At 42.0% G+C, this 17,457-nt stretch overlaps 1 protein-coding gene across 6 annotated transcripts in view; it reads right to left on the reverse strand.

The window, feature by feature from the left end:
- Window positions 1–17,457, reverse strand: part of ttll5 (tubulin tyrosine ligase-like family, member 5) — a 96,696-nt gene that overhangs the window by 59,962 nt on the left and 19,277 nt on the right. For 4 of the 6 annotated variants that reach the window (XR_006832917.1, XM_046309462.1, XM_046309458.1 and 1 more), the window contains exons 13-20: window positions 12,824–12,905; window positions 12,197–12,258; window positions 6,785–6,876; window positions 4,539–4,580; window positions 3,163–3,264; window positions 2,957–3,048; window positions 2,300–2,362; window positions 1,789–1,821 (exon numbers count right to left, since the gene is read on the reverse strand). Coding sequence is in view for 5 of the 6 variants with exons in the window: in XM_046309462.1 (XP_046165418.1) it covers window positions 1,789–1,821; window positions 2,300–2,362; window positions 2,957–3,048; window positions 3,163–3,264; window positions 4,539–4,580; window positions 6,785–6,876; window positions 12,197–12,258; window positions 12,824–12,905 (568 nt within the window). In the remaining variant the exon portion in view is untranslated. The remainder of the gene's footprint in view (window positions 1–1,788; window positions 1,822–2,299; window positions 2,363–2,956; window positions 3,049–3,162; window positions 3,265–4,538; window positions 4,581–6,784; window positions 6,877–12,196; window positions 12,259–12,823; window positions 12,906–17,457) is intronic. The other 2 variants (XM_046309461.1, XM_046309460.1) reach the window with 2 other exon arrangements.

The following is a 17,457-nucleotide window of genomic DNA, read 5'->3' on the forward strand; positions in this document are numbered from 1 at the left end:
ATCAAAACCAGAAGCCATGGATTGCAGGCAATATCTGCACCATGCTAAAGGCTAGGTAAAGTGTCAATACAGGACTGAAGATTGTATCCTACTACAGCAGCTCAGACACTCGTCAGATGTGGGGTGGCAGAGTAGCCTAGTGGTTAGAACGTTGGACTAGTAACCGGAAGGTTGCAAGTTCAAACCCCCGTTCAGCCCCTGAACAGGCAGTTAACCCACTGTTCCTAGGCTGTCATTGAAAATAAGAATTTGTTCTCAACTGACTTGCCTAGTTAAATTAAGGTAAATGTGGTAGGGCTTGCAAACTATTACGGACTACAAAGGGAAATCCAGATGTGAGCAAAATGCCTTTTATTCTCACTTCGAGGCAAGCAACACTGAAGCATGCATGAGAGCACGAGCTGTTCCGGACAACTGTGTAATCACACTCTCCGGAGCCGATGTGAGCAAGACCGTTAAAAAAGTCAACATTCACAAGGCCGCGGGCCAAACGGATTACCAGGACGTGTATTCAGAGCATGGGCTGACCAACTGGCAAGTGTTTCTTCACTGACATTTTCAACCTCTCCCTGACCGAGTCTGTAATAACTACATGTTTTAAGCAGACCACCATAGTCCTTGTGCTCAAGAAAGGGAAGGTAACCTGCCTAAACTACTACCGCCCCTGTAGCAATCAAGACGGTAGCCATGAAGTGCATTGAAAGGCTGGTCATAGCTAACACCAACATCTCAGAATCCCTAGACCCACTCCAATTTGTATATATATATATATATATATATATATATATATATGCTGTTCATTGATACATTTAGCTCAGTGTTCAACACCACAGTGAGCTCAAAGCACATCACTAAGCTAAGGACCCTGGGACTAAACACATCCCTCTGCAACTGGACCCTGGACTTCCTGACAGGCCGCCCCCAGGGGGTAAAGGTAGGCAACAACACATCTAGCATTCTGATCCTTAACACGGGGGCCCCTCAGGGGTGCGTGCTTAGTCCCCTCTGTACTCCCTGTTCACCAACAACTCCACGGCCAAGCACGACTCCAACACTATCCTTACGTTTGCTGACGAAACAACAATGGTAGGCATGATCACCGACAACGATGAGACAGCTTATAGGGAGGAGGTCAGAAACCTGGCAGTGTGGTGCCAGGAGAACAACCTCTCCTTCAGCGTGCACAAGACAAAGGGGCTGATAGTGGACTACAGGAAAAAGAGGGCCGAACACGCCCCCATTCACATTGACAGGACTGCAGTGGAGCAGGTCGAGAGCTTGAAGTTCCTTGGTGTCCACATCACCAACAAACTATCATGGTCCAAACACACCAAGACAGTCGTGAAGAGGGCACGACAATGCATTTTCTCCCTCAGGAGACTGAAAACATTTGGCATATGTCCTCAGATGCTCAAAAAGTTATACAGCTGCACCAACGAGAGCATCCTGGCCGATTGCATCACTGCCTTGTATGGCAACTGCTCAGCATCCGACCGTAAGGCGTTACAGACGGTAGTGCGTACGGCCTAGTAAATCACTGGGGACAAGCTTCATGCCATCCAGGACCTATATACTATCTGGTGTCAAAGACTCCAGTCACCAAAGTCAGACTGTTCTCTCTGCTACCACACGGCAAGCGGTACCGGAGCGTCAAGTCTAGGTCCAAAAGGCCCCTTAAACAGCTTCTAAACCCCAAGCCATAAGACTGCTGAACAATTAATCAAATGGCCACCTGAACTATTTACATTTGATTTGATAGTAAGGGAAAATGGCAGCAATAACACCCACCGTGATCTTGAGGTCACCACCGTTTTCCCCAATCTGAGGACCAAAGCAAGCGACATGGAAAAATCATAAAGGGCAAGAGGAGATGCCAGCTCCCCAGATAATATTATGCTACAGTGAAACTGAGTAAATGAAATACTGTACAAAAACCTAAAACTCATAAACACAATATGCATCTGAAGTCTGAACCCATGCAACAGAATAAATACATGTGTTGAATTGTGTACCAAAATTCTTTAGAGTTTTGTTTATTCTATAACATTTTCCCTGCTCTCCTTGCTCTATAAACTCTTCCCAGCCCCAAATGCTGTTTGAGGACTAGACTACCAAAGCCACACTGTCACACAGACACTGTGCTCGCTCTCGAAAACTTTACAGTTTACTATTACCATACAAATATTATTAGCTGTTGTCCTCACCTATTCATCTGAAGACAAAACAAACAGTCAACTAACCGTTTCCACAAATTGATGGACAAGCTGTTCCCTTTCCCAACTACGAAGGAAATGCTTACCTTCCCTGGAAAAGTCTGTTAGCCAACATGGAGTTCATCGATGTCTTATACTCCAGATAACCACTGAGAAACAGAGACACAGATAATGACAAAATGACAACCATCAACATCAGAGGCTGCACTGGGCTTCAGCATCTTCTGTCTAATTTGTGGGGAGATTAATGTGTTACAACAGGGATATTGTGATACTCAATGTCATAGGCCCCAGTAATTTCAAGACCACTTCGAAACATACTGTGTAAAAAGCCACAAAATCCCCAGTATTAACAGGCCCATAAAGCTAATCAAGCAGCAAATCCCTCATACAGGAATATGGACTGTAAGCACAAAACTGGATTTCCCCCTAAATAGGGGGTTTAATGCTGTTTCAACTAGAAGTCATAATGGGATTTCAGCCATGTTTGGGGAAAATATAAAAATGTAAAGTCTATAAATACTCTGAGATGTAATGTACAGTAACCAGCCAATTCTCTAATGTGTATCAGCTTCTCACCTTACTCCTAACTGCAGTAGTAATAGATGTATTAAGTAGTAATAGCAGTGGCTAAATGTAGGGAGGCAGCATTATGGACATCGCTTTTCTTCCCTTATTCTAAAATGTATCTAGACACTTGCATTAGTGTGCAACATTACCCAAAGTGTCTGAATCCCTCTCACCTATACAGTTCCCATGTCTCTGGGGTGGGGAAGATTCGGATGAACCCCCCTCGTCTCTCGTGCTCCTCTCTTATCCTCCTCAGGACTTTCAACTGCCATGGAGAAGAAGAAGAAAAAAAGAACCCTTAACTACAATTCTATGTTAGTGATAGATAATATGATAGATCTGCATGAGAGGGAAACTAACTTCAGCTATGTATATTTACCTCCTCAGCAGTCAGGCCCAGGGTGCTGTCCCCCTGTTTACTTCCTGGCTTCTCCTTAGGCCCGTCTGTGTCAGTGTTGTTGGCTGACAGGGGTCTCTGCCGCTGCAGGAGAGGAGGAGAGTGAACACATTGTTATATTGATACGGTACCATCCACGTACTTCCCACATAAATCCACCCTGATACTGGTTTAATACATACATCCACCCTGATACTGGTTTAATACATAAATCCACCCTGATACTGGTTTAATACATAAATCCACCCTGATACTGGTTTAATACATAAATCCACCCTGATACTGGTTTAATACATAAATCCACCCTGATACTGGTTTAATACATAAATCCACCCTGATACTGGTTTAATACATAAATCCACCCTGATACTGGTTTAATACATAAATCCACCCTGATACTGGTTTAATACATAAATCCACCCTGATACTGGTTTAATACATAAATCCACCCTGATACTGGTTTAATATGTGTAATGAATAGGGTGTTAATGAATAGGGTGTTAATGCAAGTTGGCTAGCTCTGTTAAATTCTTACATTTGCACCTAGGAAATCATCTCACACACTGATGAAACTAATGCATCTTAAAATGTAAAATCTTTACATACAGAAAAGCACCAACTACATTGAAAAGTTTAAAAATAAACAAATAATCCTCTTTCCTCCCTCCCTGGGTTTCATAAATGGCACATTTTCTATCTTGGCTAGCTGGCATTCCTGACTCCCTCTTACTCGACATGCATTACCAGGGCTGATTGACGACTGGAGCGCAGGTTTGAACCCGGTCAGACAGCAGGGGCATAACCCCACAGGATCACATACAGCATTTGTCATCTAAATAGTGGGGGGAGATTACTTTTAATTTGTCTGACTGGTTGGGGGAAATATTAAATAATTTCAACTGTTGCTCCTAATCACAGTATAGGGAAAAGGACAGGTTGTCCCTAGGAGCCCAGGATTCTGTAACTGCCTCTAACAGGACTGCTATAGTGGCAAGATTGTTTTGCTGTGTCTGTAACCGGAAGAGGGGCATTGCACACTTGTACTAATGTGATGGATTCTAAGAGCTGCATTGCGATGCTTATAAATCACAGTCTTTCCCAGACCAATCTACTAAAGACTATTTGATTTAAAGCACCACTTTAAGACCTTGATGCATAAATCGATAGAGGGTACTTTTTGGAAGCCGCAAATAGGGAAAATAGCAGAATAGTTTGGACTCAAAAAGAGTATAAGCGGTTGAAAAAGTAACTTTCTTACCAGTTAAATGTAAAGACGTCACGGTGGTGAGGGAGAAGGAAAAGGTGCAGCAGGGTTAATGAGGTTGGGTTAGAGGATATGAGAAGGCAGGACAACTTACCACTTTGGAGGGTGCAACGGTGGACTGAGCAGATAAAGGACGCTAAGAGAGGCAATGGAGTGTAAGTGACAGTGAGATGAACATCAGCCGCTAACTACACCTCACTGTAAACATACACACATGCAAAGAAGCACACTTAGACAAGCACATCAAAAGAAACAAACAGACACATGCATACAGAACACATATGAACAAACTTCCAGCCTTCTTACTGTAGAGAAACTATCTGTGCTCATTGCACGATAGCTATAAGGTGGAGTAGAAAAATGTCTGATTTGATGTCCCACCAGCAGATCCCAGCCCAGACCGGGTGCAGTAGTTGACTGCACTGAGCCAAGTGTATTAGCTGCTGTGGCATCATTTAGCAAAAAGGCCTAGTGAGAGGATTAGTCACTTGATAAAAAACAATAAATAATAATCCACAGAGTGCTGCACTCGCAGTGCTGATGATGTCACCCCAACACTGCAATTACATTAACAGTTGTTTTTCATGAGAATGATTTTCCATGAGGGCAAAAAGGGCTCAGCTCTAACAGCAAAACAAGTACAGTACGGCACAGTAAGAGACATGAGATGCTGAGAAAGACATTCCATTAAGTTAGGTTACAATTGAAGTCGGAAAACTCGTTTTTCAACCACTCCACAAATGTCTTGTTCACAAACTACAGTTTTGGCAAGACGGTTAGGACATCTACTCTGTGCATGACACAAGTACATTTTCCAACAATTGTTTACAGACAGATTATTTCACTGTATCACAATTCCAGTGGGTCAAAAGTTTACATACACTAAGTTGACTGCGCCTTTAAACAGCTTGGAAAATTCCAGAAAATGAAGTCATGGCTTTAAAAGCTTCTGATTAATTGGTTAATTGACATCATTTGAGTCAATTGGGGGTGTACTTGTGGATGCATTTCAAGGCCTACCTTCAAACTCAATGCCTCTTTGCTTCCCATCATGGGAAAATCTAAAGAAATCAACCAAGACCTCAGGAAAAGAAATTGTAGACCTCTACAAGTCTGGTTCATCCTTGGGAGCAATTTCCAAATGCCTGATGGTACCAAGTTCTTCTGTACAAACAATAGTATGCAAGTATAAACACCATGGCAACACGCAGCCGTCATGCTGCTCAGGAAGGAGACACATTCTGTCTCATAGAGATTCATGTACTTTGGTGTGAAAAGTGCAAATCAATCCCAGAACAGCAGCAAATGACTTTGTGAAGATGCTGGAGGAAAGAGGTACAAAAGTATCTATATCCACAGTAAAACAAGTCTGATATCGACATAACCTGAAAGGCCAGTCAGCAAGGAAGAAGCCACTGCTCCAAAACCGCCATAAAAAAGGCAGACTACAGTTTGCAACTGCACTTGTCCTCTGGTCTGATGAAACAAAAATAGAACTGTTTGGCCATAATGACCATCGTTATGTTTGGAGGAAAAAGGGGGAGGCTTGCAACCCGAAGACCACCATCCCAACCGTGAAGCACGGGGGTGGCAGCATCATGCTGCTTTGCTGCAGGAGGGACTGGTGCACTTCACAAAATAGATGGTAGCATGAGGAAGGAAACTTATGTGGATATATTGAAGCAACATCAAGACATCAGTCAGGAAGTTAAAGCTTGGTCGCAAATGGGTCTTCCAAATGGACAATGACCCCAAGCATACTTCCAAAGTCGTGGCTTGAGGACAACAAAGTCAAGGCATTGGAGTGGCCATCACAAAGCCTTTCTCTCAATCCTACAGACAATTTGTGGGCAGAACTTAAAAAGCGTGTGCGAGCAAGGAGGCCTACAAACCTGACTCAGTTATACCAGCTCTGTCAGGAAAAAAATGGGCCTAAATTCACCCAACTTATTTTGATGAAGCTTGTGGAAGGCTACCCGAAATGTTTGACCCAAGTTAAACAATTTAAAGGCAATGCTACCAAATACTAATTGAGTGTATGTAAACTTCTGACCCACTGGGAATGTAATGAAATAAATAAAATATTAAATAAATCATTCTCCATTATTATTCTAACATTTCACATTCTTAAAATAAAGTGGTGATCCTGACTGACCTAATACAGGGGATTTTTACTAGGATTAAATGTCAGGAATTGTGAAAAAACTGAGTTTAAATGTATTTGGCTAAGGTGTATGTAAACTTCCGACTTCAACTGTATATGGCATGGAAAGACGGTTCCTTCAGATGTCTAAACTAAATCACTTTTTGTGAAACAATAAGAAGGGTGGTGTCCCGTACCTGTGCTTTGGGGGCTGGGTACTTCAGGCCCGGGTCCAGAGCCACCCGTTCAGAGCGGGGTTGTCGTAGCAGGGGGTCCTGACAAACAAAGCCTGCAGGGACATGACACTACAATGAGTAAATGACAGTGGCCAAATGTTCTAGAGAGCATGTGTTATCTATAGCAGTAAAACCACATGAATAAAGATCAATCTGGTACAACCATTTGTGACATCAATATGGCAGCTCTAGTCCTAATCTTTCTCCACAGATCTTCTCACACCGACTCCCAATAATTGACATATGCTCTCTCTTTCTAAAACTCACTATGAGCTAACCGATCCAAGAAGTGAAGACAGAAAAACTACTTTATACTTTCCCTTCATACTTTCTCATACAGAGTGATAGGAAAACTTATTTTGGATCAAATCGACAGCTCAGGTCCTGAGGTTCTTTGTACTGCCTCATCCAAGCAGTCAGGTAAGAATCGGGCTCTTGCCACGTTCTTGTCTAAATGCGGCAATTATTACAAGCACGGCTGACGCGTTACTGACAGCTACACACAAGGGGAAAATGAATGCTAATGGCATGCTGTCATTATTTACAGAGCTGGTATGCAGCCCAAGTGTTATCTGCCAAAAGCACCGGGGTTTGTTTGGTGAATAATAGATGGGGTATGTTTTACATGTCACTGCTCATTTTCCCCAGGCCTGCACTCATGCATCAGTCCAAAGATAACTGGATATTTATGATTCCCTCCTCTCACTTAATGAGCGGGAAGGAGTGGAGGGAGATCCAGCCGCAAGCTGGCCCTGGTACAGACATACAGATCACAGTCCCTCACACAGCGGCATTAGATATGGCCTCCAGGCTCAGTGTCATTTTATATCGTCAACGGATCATGACAGGGAGGTACAAACAAGATGACAAAAGTACTGATATGAACATACGGGGAGATTAAATGTAACCTTTATTTAACTAGGTAAGTCAGTTAAGAACAAATTCTTATTTACAATGACGGCATACCGGGGAACAGTGGGTGAACAAGGCAGTTAAGAGGCAGAACGACAGATTTGTACCTTCTCCGCTTGGAGATTCAATCCAGCAACCTTTCTGTTACTGGCCCAATGCTCTAACCATTAGGCTACCTGCCACCCCAAATGAGCTGTACTTGTAGTACAAGTGTCATTGTCAATGCTCAACTTGCTTTGGAAAAAATTGGCTGAGACTGAAAGTGTAATGAGAATATTTATTTCAGATGTGGACTTGAATTTCTATCAAATATTCTCCACAGCTCCAACCTGGCTACCTGAGAATGCATTAATTGTGAAGGAATGTGACATAACAAAGACATGTTATTCTCTGCATTAAGTGTCTGTTGTATAAACAGTGTTAATCTGCACCTAGGGCTAACCAATTTTTTGTTTGCAAGCTAAGGATTTATTTGGCTTAATAATGTGAGATCGCATTTCTCAAGCGCTTAATGACTCCAAAACAACCAAGTCATCTGTTGACAATTTCCCCTGCCAGTCATTGAATGTCAATTACAATGATGCCTGTGGTTTCTCCACAATTCTGAGGCCCCATTATGGAGCATTCCTACTAGGCATATTCTCTAATATACAATGATAAACTAAGTGTGGGGCAAAAGTTAGTGTAAAACAATGCCTGACTGAAACCAAGCGTCAGGCAGCAGAATGGCCAATTAGTGGCTTTCTTCATTCGCAATGAGGATTTGCTGAAGAAAGCCCTTAATAACAAGAGACACCGGGCTGACAAATACACGTAGTGGAACCTGCTGCAGGCTAAGTGCTGAGGATGGCAGGAGCCAGGTCCAACAAAGTTTCCATCTATGCTGGCACTCCCCAGCTAGGCCCCAGCCCAGTTCACAGGTAAAGAGAGGCCTTGGACGAGACATGGAAATGGGTGTTAAAGGCATGAGCAAAGTGATCACATCACAAAGGGCAACTCATTAAGCAGCCTGCCCATGACCTGTCCTTTAAACTATGCCACTTTGTTTACATACTCATCTCATATGTATATACTGTACTCGATACCATCTACTGCATCTTTCCTATGCCGCTCTGTACCATCACTCATTCATATATCTTTATGTACATATTCTTTATCCCTTTACACTTGTGTGTATAAGGTAGTCGTTTTGGAATTGTTAGCTAGATTACTCGTTGGTTATTACTGCATTGTCGGGAATTAGAAGCACAAAGCATTTCGCTACGCTCGCATTTACATCTGCTAACCATGTGTATGTGACAAATAAAATTTGATTTGATTTGATAAATGAAGTGTTGAGAATCGGGCCTGTTCTTTACTGACTTACTATGCATAGCTATTGAGATGGCTTTTTAAAAATGATTGTGTGCATGATTAGACAGATGTCTGCCTGAGAAAAGGTCCTTACAATTCATGATATTGTCAAAATGGAAATAGGTGTCTTAGCAACAGTGGCTATAATGAGATAAAGAGTCTGCATGGAAATATCTTGACTCCTAAAACCTGGACCTTTCTGACAAACTAGGCTTTAAAACAAGTAAGTATATAGAGGTTATGGTTTACTCAGTCACATCATAAAGATCATGTGGTTAAAAATAAACAGGTGGGTAGGGTTGGGCGGTACACCATATACAGTGTGGCAAAAAAGTATTTAGTCAGCCACAATTGTGCAAGTTCTCCCACGTAAAAAGATGACAAAATGAGTTAAAAAAATTACATTGTAGGATTTTTTATTTGCAAATTATGGTGGAAAATAAGTATTTGGTCACCTACAAACAAGCAAGATTTCTGTCTCTCACAGACCTGTAACTTCTTCTTTAAGAGGCTCCTCTGTCCTCCACTCGTTACCTGTATTAATGGCACCTGTTTGAACTTGTTATCAGTATAAAATACACCTGTCCACAACCTCAAACAGTCACACTCCAAACTCCACTATGGCCAAGACCAAAGAGCTGTCAAAGGACACCAGAAACAAAATTGTAGACCTGCACCAGGCTGGGAAGACTGAATCTGCAATAGGTAAGCAGTTTGGTTTAAAGAAATCAACTGTGGGAGCAATTATTAGGAAATGGAAGACATACAAGACCACTGATAATCTCCCTCGACCTGGGGCTCCACGCAAGATCTCACCCCGTGGGGTCAAAATGATCACAAAAATCCCAGAACCTAGTGAATGACCTGCAGAGAGCTGGGACCAAAGTAACAAAGCTACGCCGCCAGGGACTCAAATCCTGCAGTGCCAGACGTGTCCCCCTGCTTAAACCAGTACATGTCCAGGCCCGTTTGAAGTTTGCTAGAGAGCATTTGGATGATCCAGAAGAAGATTGGGAGAATGTCATATGGTCAGATGAAACCAAAATATAACTTTTTGGTAAAAACTCAACTCGTTGTGTTTGGAGGACAAAGAATGCTGAGTTGCATCCAAAGAACACCATACCTACTGTGAAGCATGGGGGTGGAAACATCATGCTTTGGGGCTGTTTTTCTGCCAAGGGACCAGGACGACTGATCCGTGTAAAGGAAATAATGAATGGGGCCATGTATCGTGAGATTTTGAGTGAAAACCTCCTTCCATCAGCAAGGGCATTAAAGAAAACGTTTGACCTCTGTCATTGCCAACAAAGGGTATATAACAAAGTATTGAGATAAACTTTTGTTATTGACCAAATACTTATTTTCCACCATAATTTGCAATAAATTCATTAAAAATCCTACAATGTGATTTTCTGGATTTTTTTTTCATTTTGTCTGTCTCAGTTGAAGTGTACCTATGACGAAAATTACAGGCCTCTCTCATCTTTTTAAGTGGGAGAACTTGCACAATTGGTGGCTGACTAAATACTCAATCATTTTTTGCCCCACTGTATGCGGTATCCTGGGGTATTTCAAAATACCATCAGTATGACTGTCCAATAAGGTCAATACCCAATATTACATTTAATACACATGAATATTAGTACTTTAAATAAATACCTGCAGTCAACTTGTGCATTAGGTAATAGATAAAGCAGATCGCGTTCATCATTTTGCTTGTTAGACTATTTTGTTTGCCAGCTATATACCTTATAATGATTAAGTTAACTACATAAGATTTGCCATATAAATCCTCTCGAGCTGGGTTTTACTATCTTGCTGATGTTAGCTTAGTGGCTAAAGTTAGCTTGCAAGATCAAGCTTCTTGATAACAGGAGCAGAGAAAATCCCCTCCTGGATTAAGATCCCTGCTGTCTGATGTTTGTTTTGTACATGCTGCAAACTGCATTTTGATATGTACTGAACAAAAATATAAAACGCAACATGTCAAGTGTTGGTCCCATGTTTCATGAGCTGAAATAAAAGATCCCAGAAATGTTACATATTCACAAAAAGCTTACTTCTCTAAAATGTTGGGCACAAATCCTTGTTAGTGAACATTTCTCCTTTGATATCATAATCCATCCACCTGACAGGTGTGGCATATCAAGAAGCTGATTAAACAGCATGATCATTACACAGGTGCACCTTGTGCAGTGGACAATTAAAGGCAACTCTAAAATGTGCAGTTTTGTCACAACACAATGCCACAGATGTCTCAAATTGAGGGAGTGTGCAATTGACATGCTGACTGCAGGAATGTCCACCAGAGAAGTTGCCACATCATTTCTCTGCCATATGCCACATCCAATGTCCTTTTAGAGAATTTGGCAGTACATCCAACTGGCCTCAACCACAGACCACGTGTATGGCGTCATGCAGGCGAGCGGTTTGCTGATGTCAACGTTATGAACATGGTGGCGGTGGGGTTATGGTATGGGCAGGCATAAGCTACAAAGAACACAATTGCATTTTATTGTTAGTAATTTGAATGCACAGAAATACCATGACGAAATACCATTTATTTTAAAGTATCTGTGTCCAGATGCATATCTGAATTTACTGTACTTAAATTGACTGATTTCCTCATATGAACATTAACTCAGTAAAATCTTTGAAATTGTTGCACGTTGCATTTATATTTTTGTTCAGTATACTTACATAACTTTATGAGCTGGGTTGTCAATCTAAGTAGTAAATGTTTGCATTTGCGCGTTAGCATTTACCTAGTATCCACTATGAGGATTCCATTGTACTAGTTAGCATTCTGGTAAGTAACTTTTTTTTAAGGGGGTTTACGTTTGAAAAAAATATATATAGTGCCCCTTGTGTGCACTACTGGTAATTCCGTATATCCCCAGGATGGCACAGGCACGGTATGAAGGTATGGACATCTGGATACCGTCCAACCCTACAGGTGGGTATGTAATTAAACAGAAACATTTTGGCCAAGAGCATTCATTCAGGTGTAGTCACCAGACTAATCCCTTGGCATTCCTCCCTCCCCAAAACCCATGCATTAACACTTGTTTTTTATGTGCAGAAAGAGAGGGAGAGAGAAGAACTCACCCACAATAGAAAACATGTCTGATATCATGCTGGCCTTTATCTTCAGATCCAGAGGAGCATCACTGGAATGAAAGATTCAAATCATATAAAAACGAACAAGAGACATTAGAAAGACATCAAAGTCCATACAGTAAAATAACACAATATGCCCTCACAAAGTGCAATCCCAAAGTTGTAGAGGACACAAAAACGTCTCAATCACAGTCAACTCACAGAATTTACTGGGCTGGAAAGAACTGCTCAGATGTATTTCAAGAGGATGAGAAGATAAAAGCTTACATTTAGCCACCGGGTATTTATCAACAAACGAAGTGTAAATCCTCAAACATGCCATTTCATTATGTGTTATATTAACATGTCTTATTCCTAGAGCTCACCAGAGGATGTTTAAGGGTTTATGGGAGGAAAACAGAAGTGTGTTTCATCTCAAAGAAGGACAAGAAGAACACTTGTTTGAGTTACCCTGAAGTCCCTTTAGCAATTTACACGTTTTTTTTTTTCAGAGCATAGTAATGCTCTCAGAATGATGTTAAGAGAGCAACTGCTGTAAGGTCAAAGATTGAAGATCTGGCATAAGCATGTGTTTGTTCCTGTGAACCGTGAGATGACATGCAGTCAGTCACTCACCAGGCCAGGGAGGGAGAGAGGTTGACCTCCAGGAGCCATGGTTTGAGGTTGGAGTCGATGAGTACATCAAAGCCATACAGTTCTGTAGATAAATACACACACATGAATAATGGAGTTACCAGAGGACATGGGAGGTCAGCAGAGTCTGGCTCTATTCTGGCTTCCGCTGACCCCATTTGTAATGAATAGGAATCGTAATAGGCTAGGGACTAGCATTTTTCTTGGTCAGGTCACATGAGGAGGTAAACCTTCTGAACCTAGTGATGGAAGAGCCTGTTGTCTTATAAACAATAATAAGCCACAATACAACATAGAAGACTTCAAGCTTCTTATCTTGGTTCCCCACAAACTGGCAGTTGACAACATGGCTGGTTTTCGGGCTACTGATTATATGGATATTAAATATCCAATCACTCAGAGAGAGAAACTACATCAAAACTAATGTTGCTACTGAGGAATGGCTGGCTGCATTACATTAGCTAAGTATATTCACATTTCAGCTCCACTGAGCTGCTTACATAAGAGCTGAGATGAGAACAGAGCATGTGAGCGGAGTGGAGCAGTTGGAAATCCCGTTCTCCGCTCCGGTGCTTCATGTCCTTTCCAACCACTCCGCTAAAATAAAAAAAACTGCTACTCCAAATTCACTCCATTCGTTAAAATCACAATTTAACCAACACCCATTTATTTTTGTGACTACCATTTGCATTTGAAATATTGAAACCAAACGATTTGAAAGAAAAGTATTTGAATAAACATGAAAATGTGAATGTAAGAAGCGCACACAATTGCAAATAGGCCACATGTCATATTAAACAGCATATAAACACTCTAAATAGGTCAGGAGCCAGACAGTGAGCCTAAGAATGAATGAAAATGAATTACCTAGGCTAATTATTTCAATTATTTGAAGCCTATAAAGAAATACACTGAAGCATGTGCGAGTGCCACACAATAGGCTGTTAGGGATATAAAGAGCTCAGCATTTAAACATTTCATTATCTTAAATTGTTATATAGTCTATAAATTCCGCAGCATCAAATCCGCTTTCAAATCAAATAATTTGTCATTCCACGCTTACTTACAGGTCCTATTCCAACAATGCAAAATTAAAGATAAATTTAATTTTAAAAATTAAAAAGTGACAGTGAATAATCGGGAAGTATTCAGACCCCTTGACGTTTTCCACATTTTGTTACGTTACAATGTTACTCTAAATGAATTAAATACATGTTTTTCCTCATCCACACAAAGTGAAAACAAGTTGAAAAATTTTGGCACATTTACTACAAATCAAAAAACAGAAATAACTTATTTGCATAAGTATTCAGACCCTCTGCTATGAGACAAACTCTGTTTTTCAGTGGCAGGGACTGGGAGACTAGTCAGGATCGAGGGAAGGATGAACGGAGCAAAGTACAGAGATCCTTGATGAAAACCTGCTTCAGAGCGCTCAGGACCTTGGACTGGGGTTCAAATTCCATCAGGACATTGACACAGTCAAGACAGCTAAGCACACAGCCAAGACAACGCAGGAGTGGCTTTGGGACATGTCTCTGATTGTCCTTGAGTGGCCAAGCCAGAGCCCAGACTTGAACATGATCGAACATCTCTGGAGAGACCTGAAAATAGCTGTGCAGCGATGCTCCCCATCCAACCTGACAGAGCTTGAGAGGATCTGCAGAGAATGGGAGAAACACCCCAAATACAGGTGTGTCAAGCTTGTAGCGTCATACCCAAGAAGAGTCGAGGCTGTAATCGCTGCCAAAGGTGCTTCAACAAAGTACTGAGTAAAGGGTCTGAATACTTATGTAAATGTTATTTTTTTATTAATTTGCTCAAATAAAAGTTTTTGCATCGTCATTATGGTGTATTATCTGTAGATTGAGGGGGGGAAATGATTTAATCAATTTTAGAAGAAGGCTGTAACGTAACAAAATGTGGAAAAAGTAAAGGGGTACGAATACTTTCCGAATGCACTGTTTAAAGGGAGTAGAACATAACATTGCTATATAAAGGGAGTAGAAAATAACATGGCTATATAAAAGGGAGTACCAGTACCAAGTCGATGTATAGGGGTAGAAGCTATGTACTGTACATATACAGTACCAGTCAAAAGTTTGGAAGCCTACTCATTCAAGGGTTCTTGTTTATTTTAACTATTTTCTACATTGTTGAATACTAGTGAAGACATCAACATTATGAAATAACACATATGGAATCATGTATTAACCCAAAAAGTGTTAAGCTAATCTAAATATTTTTTAGATAGAGTCACCCTTTGCCTTAAAGACAGCATTGCACACTCTAGGCATTCTCTTAACCAGCTTCATGAGGAATGCTTTTCCAAACATCTTGAAGGACTTCCCACACATGCTGCTTTTCCTTCACTCTGTGGTCCAAACCATCTCAATTGGTTGAGGTTGGGTGATTGTGGAGGCCAGGTCATCTGATGCAGCACTCCACCACTCTCATTGGTCAAATAGCCCTTACACAGCCTGGAGGTGTGTTAGGTCATTGTCCTGTTGAACAACAATTCATAATCCCACTAAGCGCAAACCAGATGGGATGGCGTATCACTGAAGAATGCTGAGGGAGCCATGCTGGTTAAGTGTGCCTTGATTTCAAAATAAATCACAGACGGTGTCCCCAGCAAAGCACCCCGACAGCATCACACCTCCTACTCCATGCTTCACGGTGGGAACCACATGCGGAGATCATCCGTTCACCTACTCTGCATCTCAGAAAGACATGTCGGTTGGAACAAAAATGGCAAAATTGGACTCAGGCTAAAGGACAGATGTCCACTGGTCTAATGTTCATTACTTGTGTTTCTTGGCCCAAGCAAGTCTCTTCTTTATTTTGGTGTCCTTTAGTTGTGGTTTCTTTGCGGCAATTCGACCATGAAGGCCTGATTCACGCAGTCTTCTCTGAACAGTTGATGTTGAGATGTCCTGAATGACTAACCTTCATGTCTTAAAGTAATGATGGACTGTCGTTTCTCTTTGCTTAATTCAGCTGTTCTTGCCATAATATGGACTTTTACCAGATAGGGCCTCCTTCTGTATACCACCCCTACTGTACCTTGTCACAACACAACTGATTGGCTCAAACGCAATATGGAAAGAAATTCCACAAATTAGCTGTTTTGACTGGTAGTGTAGGTAGAGGTAAAGTGACTAGCAGCAGCGTATGAGGGGAGTGTGAAAGTGTATGGCGTCAGTATGCATGTTCGTGAATGTGGGCGTATGTGTCTGTGTGTTGGGGTATCAGTGGAAGTACACTGCATATACAAAACATTACAATGACAGACTGACCAGGTGAAAGGTATGATTACGTATGAATGTCACATGTTAAATCCACTTGAAAATCAATGAAGATGAAGGGGAGGAGATAGGTTAAAGAAGGATTTTTAAGCCTTGAGACATGGATTGTGTGTGTGTGTGTAAGTTTGCGCGCGCGTGTGCCACAGAGTGAATAGGCAAGACAAAATACTTATTTGCCTTTGAACGGGATATGGTAGGAGGTGCCAGGCGCACCGGTTTGTGTAAAGAACTGCAATGCTGCTGGGTTTTTCACACTAAATGGTTTCCTATGTGTATCAAGAATGGTCCACTACGCAAAGGACATCCAGCCAAATTGACAACTGTGGGAAGCATTTGAGGCAATAAGGGCAAGCATCCCTGTGGAACACTTTCGACACCTTGTACTTTCGACACCAGTGATGTACTGGGCCACACGCACTACCCTCTGTAGCGCCTTGCGGTTGGATGCCAAGCAGTTGACATACCAAGCGGTGATGCAGCCAGTCAAGATTCTCTCGATGGTGCAGCTGTAGAACTTTGAGGATCTGAGGACCCATGCCAAATCGTTTCAGCCTCATGAGGGGGAAGAGGTGTTGTCGTGCCCTCTTCACGACCATGTTGGTGTTTGGACCATGATAAATCCTTAGTGATATGGACACCGAGGACCTTGAAGCTCTCGACCTGCTCCACTACAGCACCGTCGATGTGAATGGGGGCATGCTCAGCCCTCCGTTTCCTGGCATCGACGATCAGCTCCATTGTCTTACTGAAGACGAGGGAGAGGTGGTCTTGGCACCACACTGCCAGGTCTTTGACCTCCTCCCTATAGGCCGTCTCATCATCAACAGTGATCAGGTTTACCACCGTTGTGTCATCAGCAAACTTAATGGTGGTGTTGGAGTCATGCGCAGTCGTGAGTGAACAGGGCGTACAGGAGAGGACTAAGCACGCACACCTGGGGGGCCCCCATGTTGTTATATACCCTCAACACCTTGGGGCAGCCCGTCAGGAAGTCCAGGAACCAGTTGCAGAGGGAGGTGTTCAGTCCCAAGGACCTTAGCTTAGTAATGAGCTGAGGGCTCTATGGTGTTGAACACTGAGATGTAGTCAATGAACCGCATTCTAATGTAGGTGTTCATTTTGTCCAAACAGGAAAGGGCAGTGTAGAGTGGAATAGAATTAGCATAGTCTGTGGATCTGTTGATCTGTTGGGGCGGTATGCAAACTAGAGTGGGTCCAGGGTGTCTGGGATGATGGTCTTGATGTGAGCCGTGACTTTCAATGCATTTCTTGGCTACAGATGTGAGTGCTATCTATGGCCATTTAGAC

The sequence above is a fragment of the Oncorhynchus gorbuscha genome, linkage group LG17, assembly GCF_021184085.1.
Source record: "Oncorhynchus gorbuscha isolate QuinsamMale2020 ecotype Even-year linkage group LG17, OgorEven_v1.0, whole genome shotgun sequence".
Classification (NCBI taxonomy): Eukaryota; Metazoa; Chordata; class Actinopteri; order Salmoniformes; family Salmonidae; genus Oncorhynchus; species Oncorhynchus gorbuscha.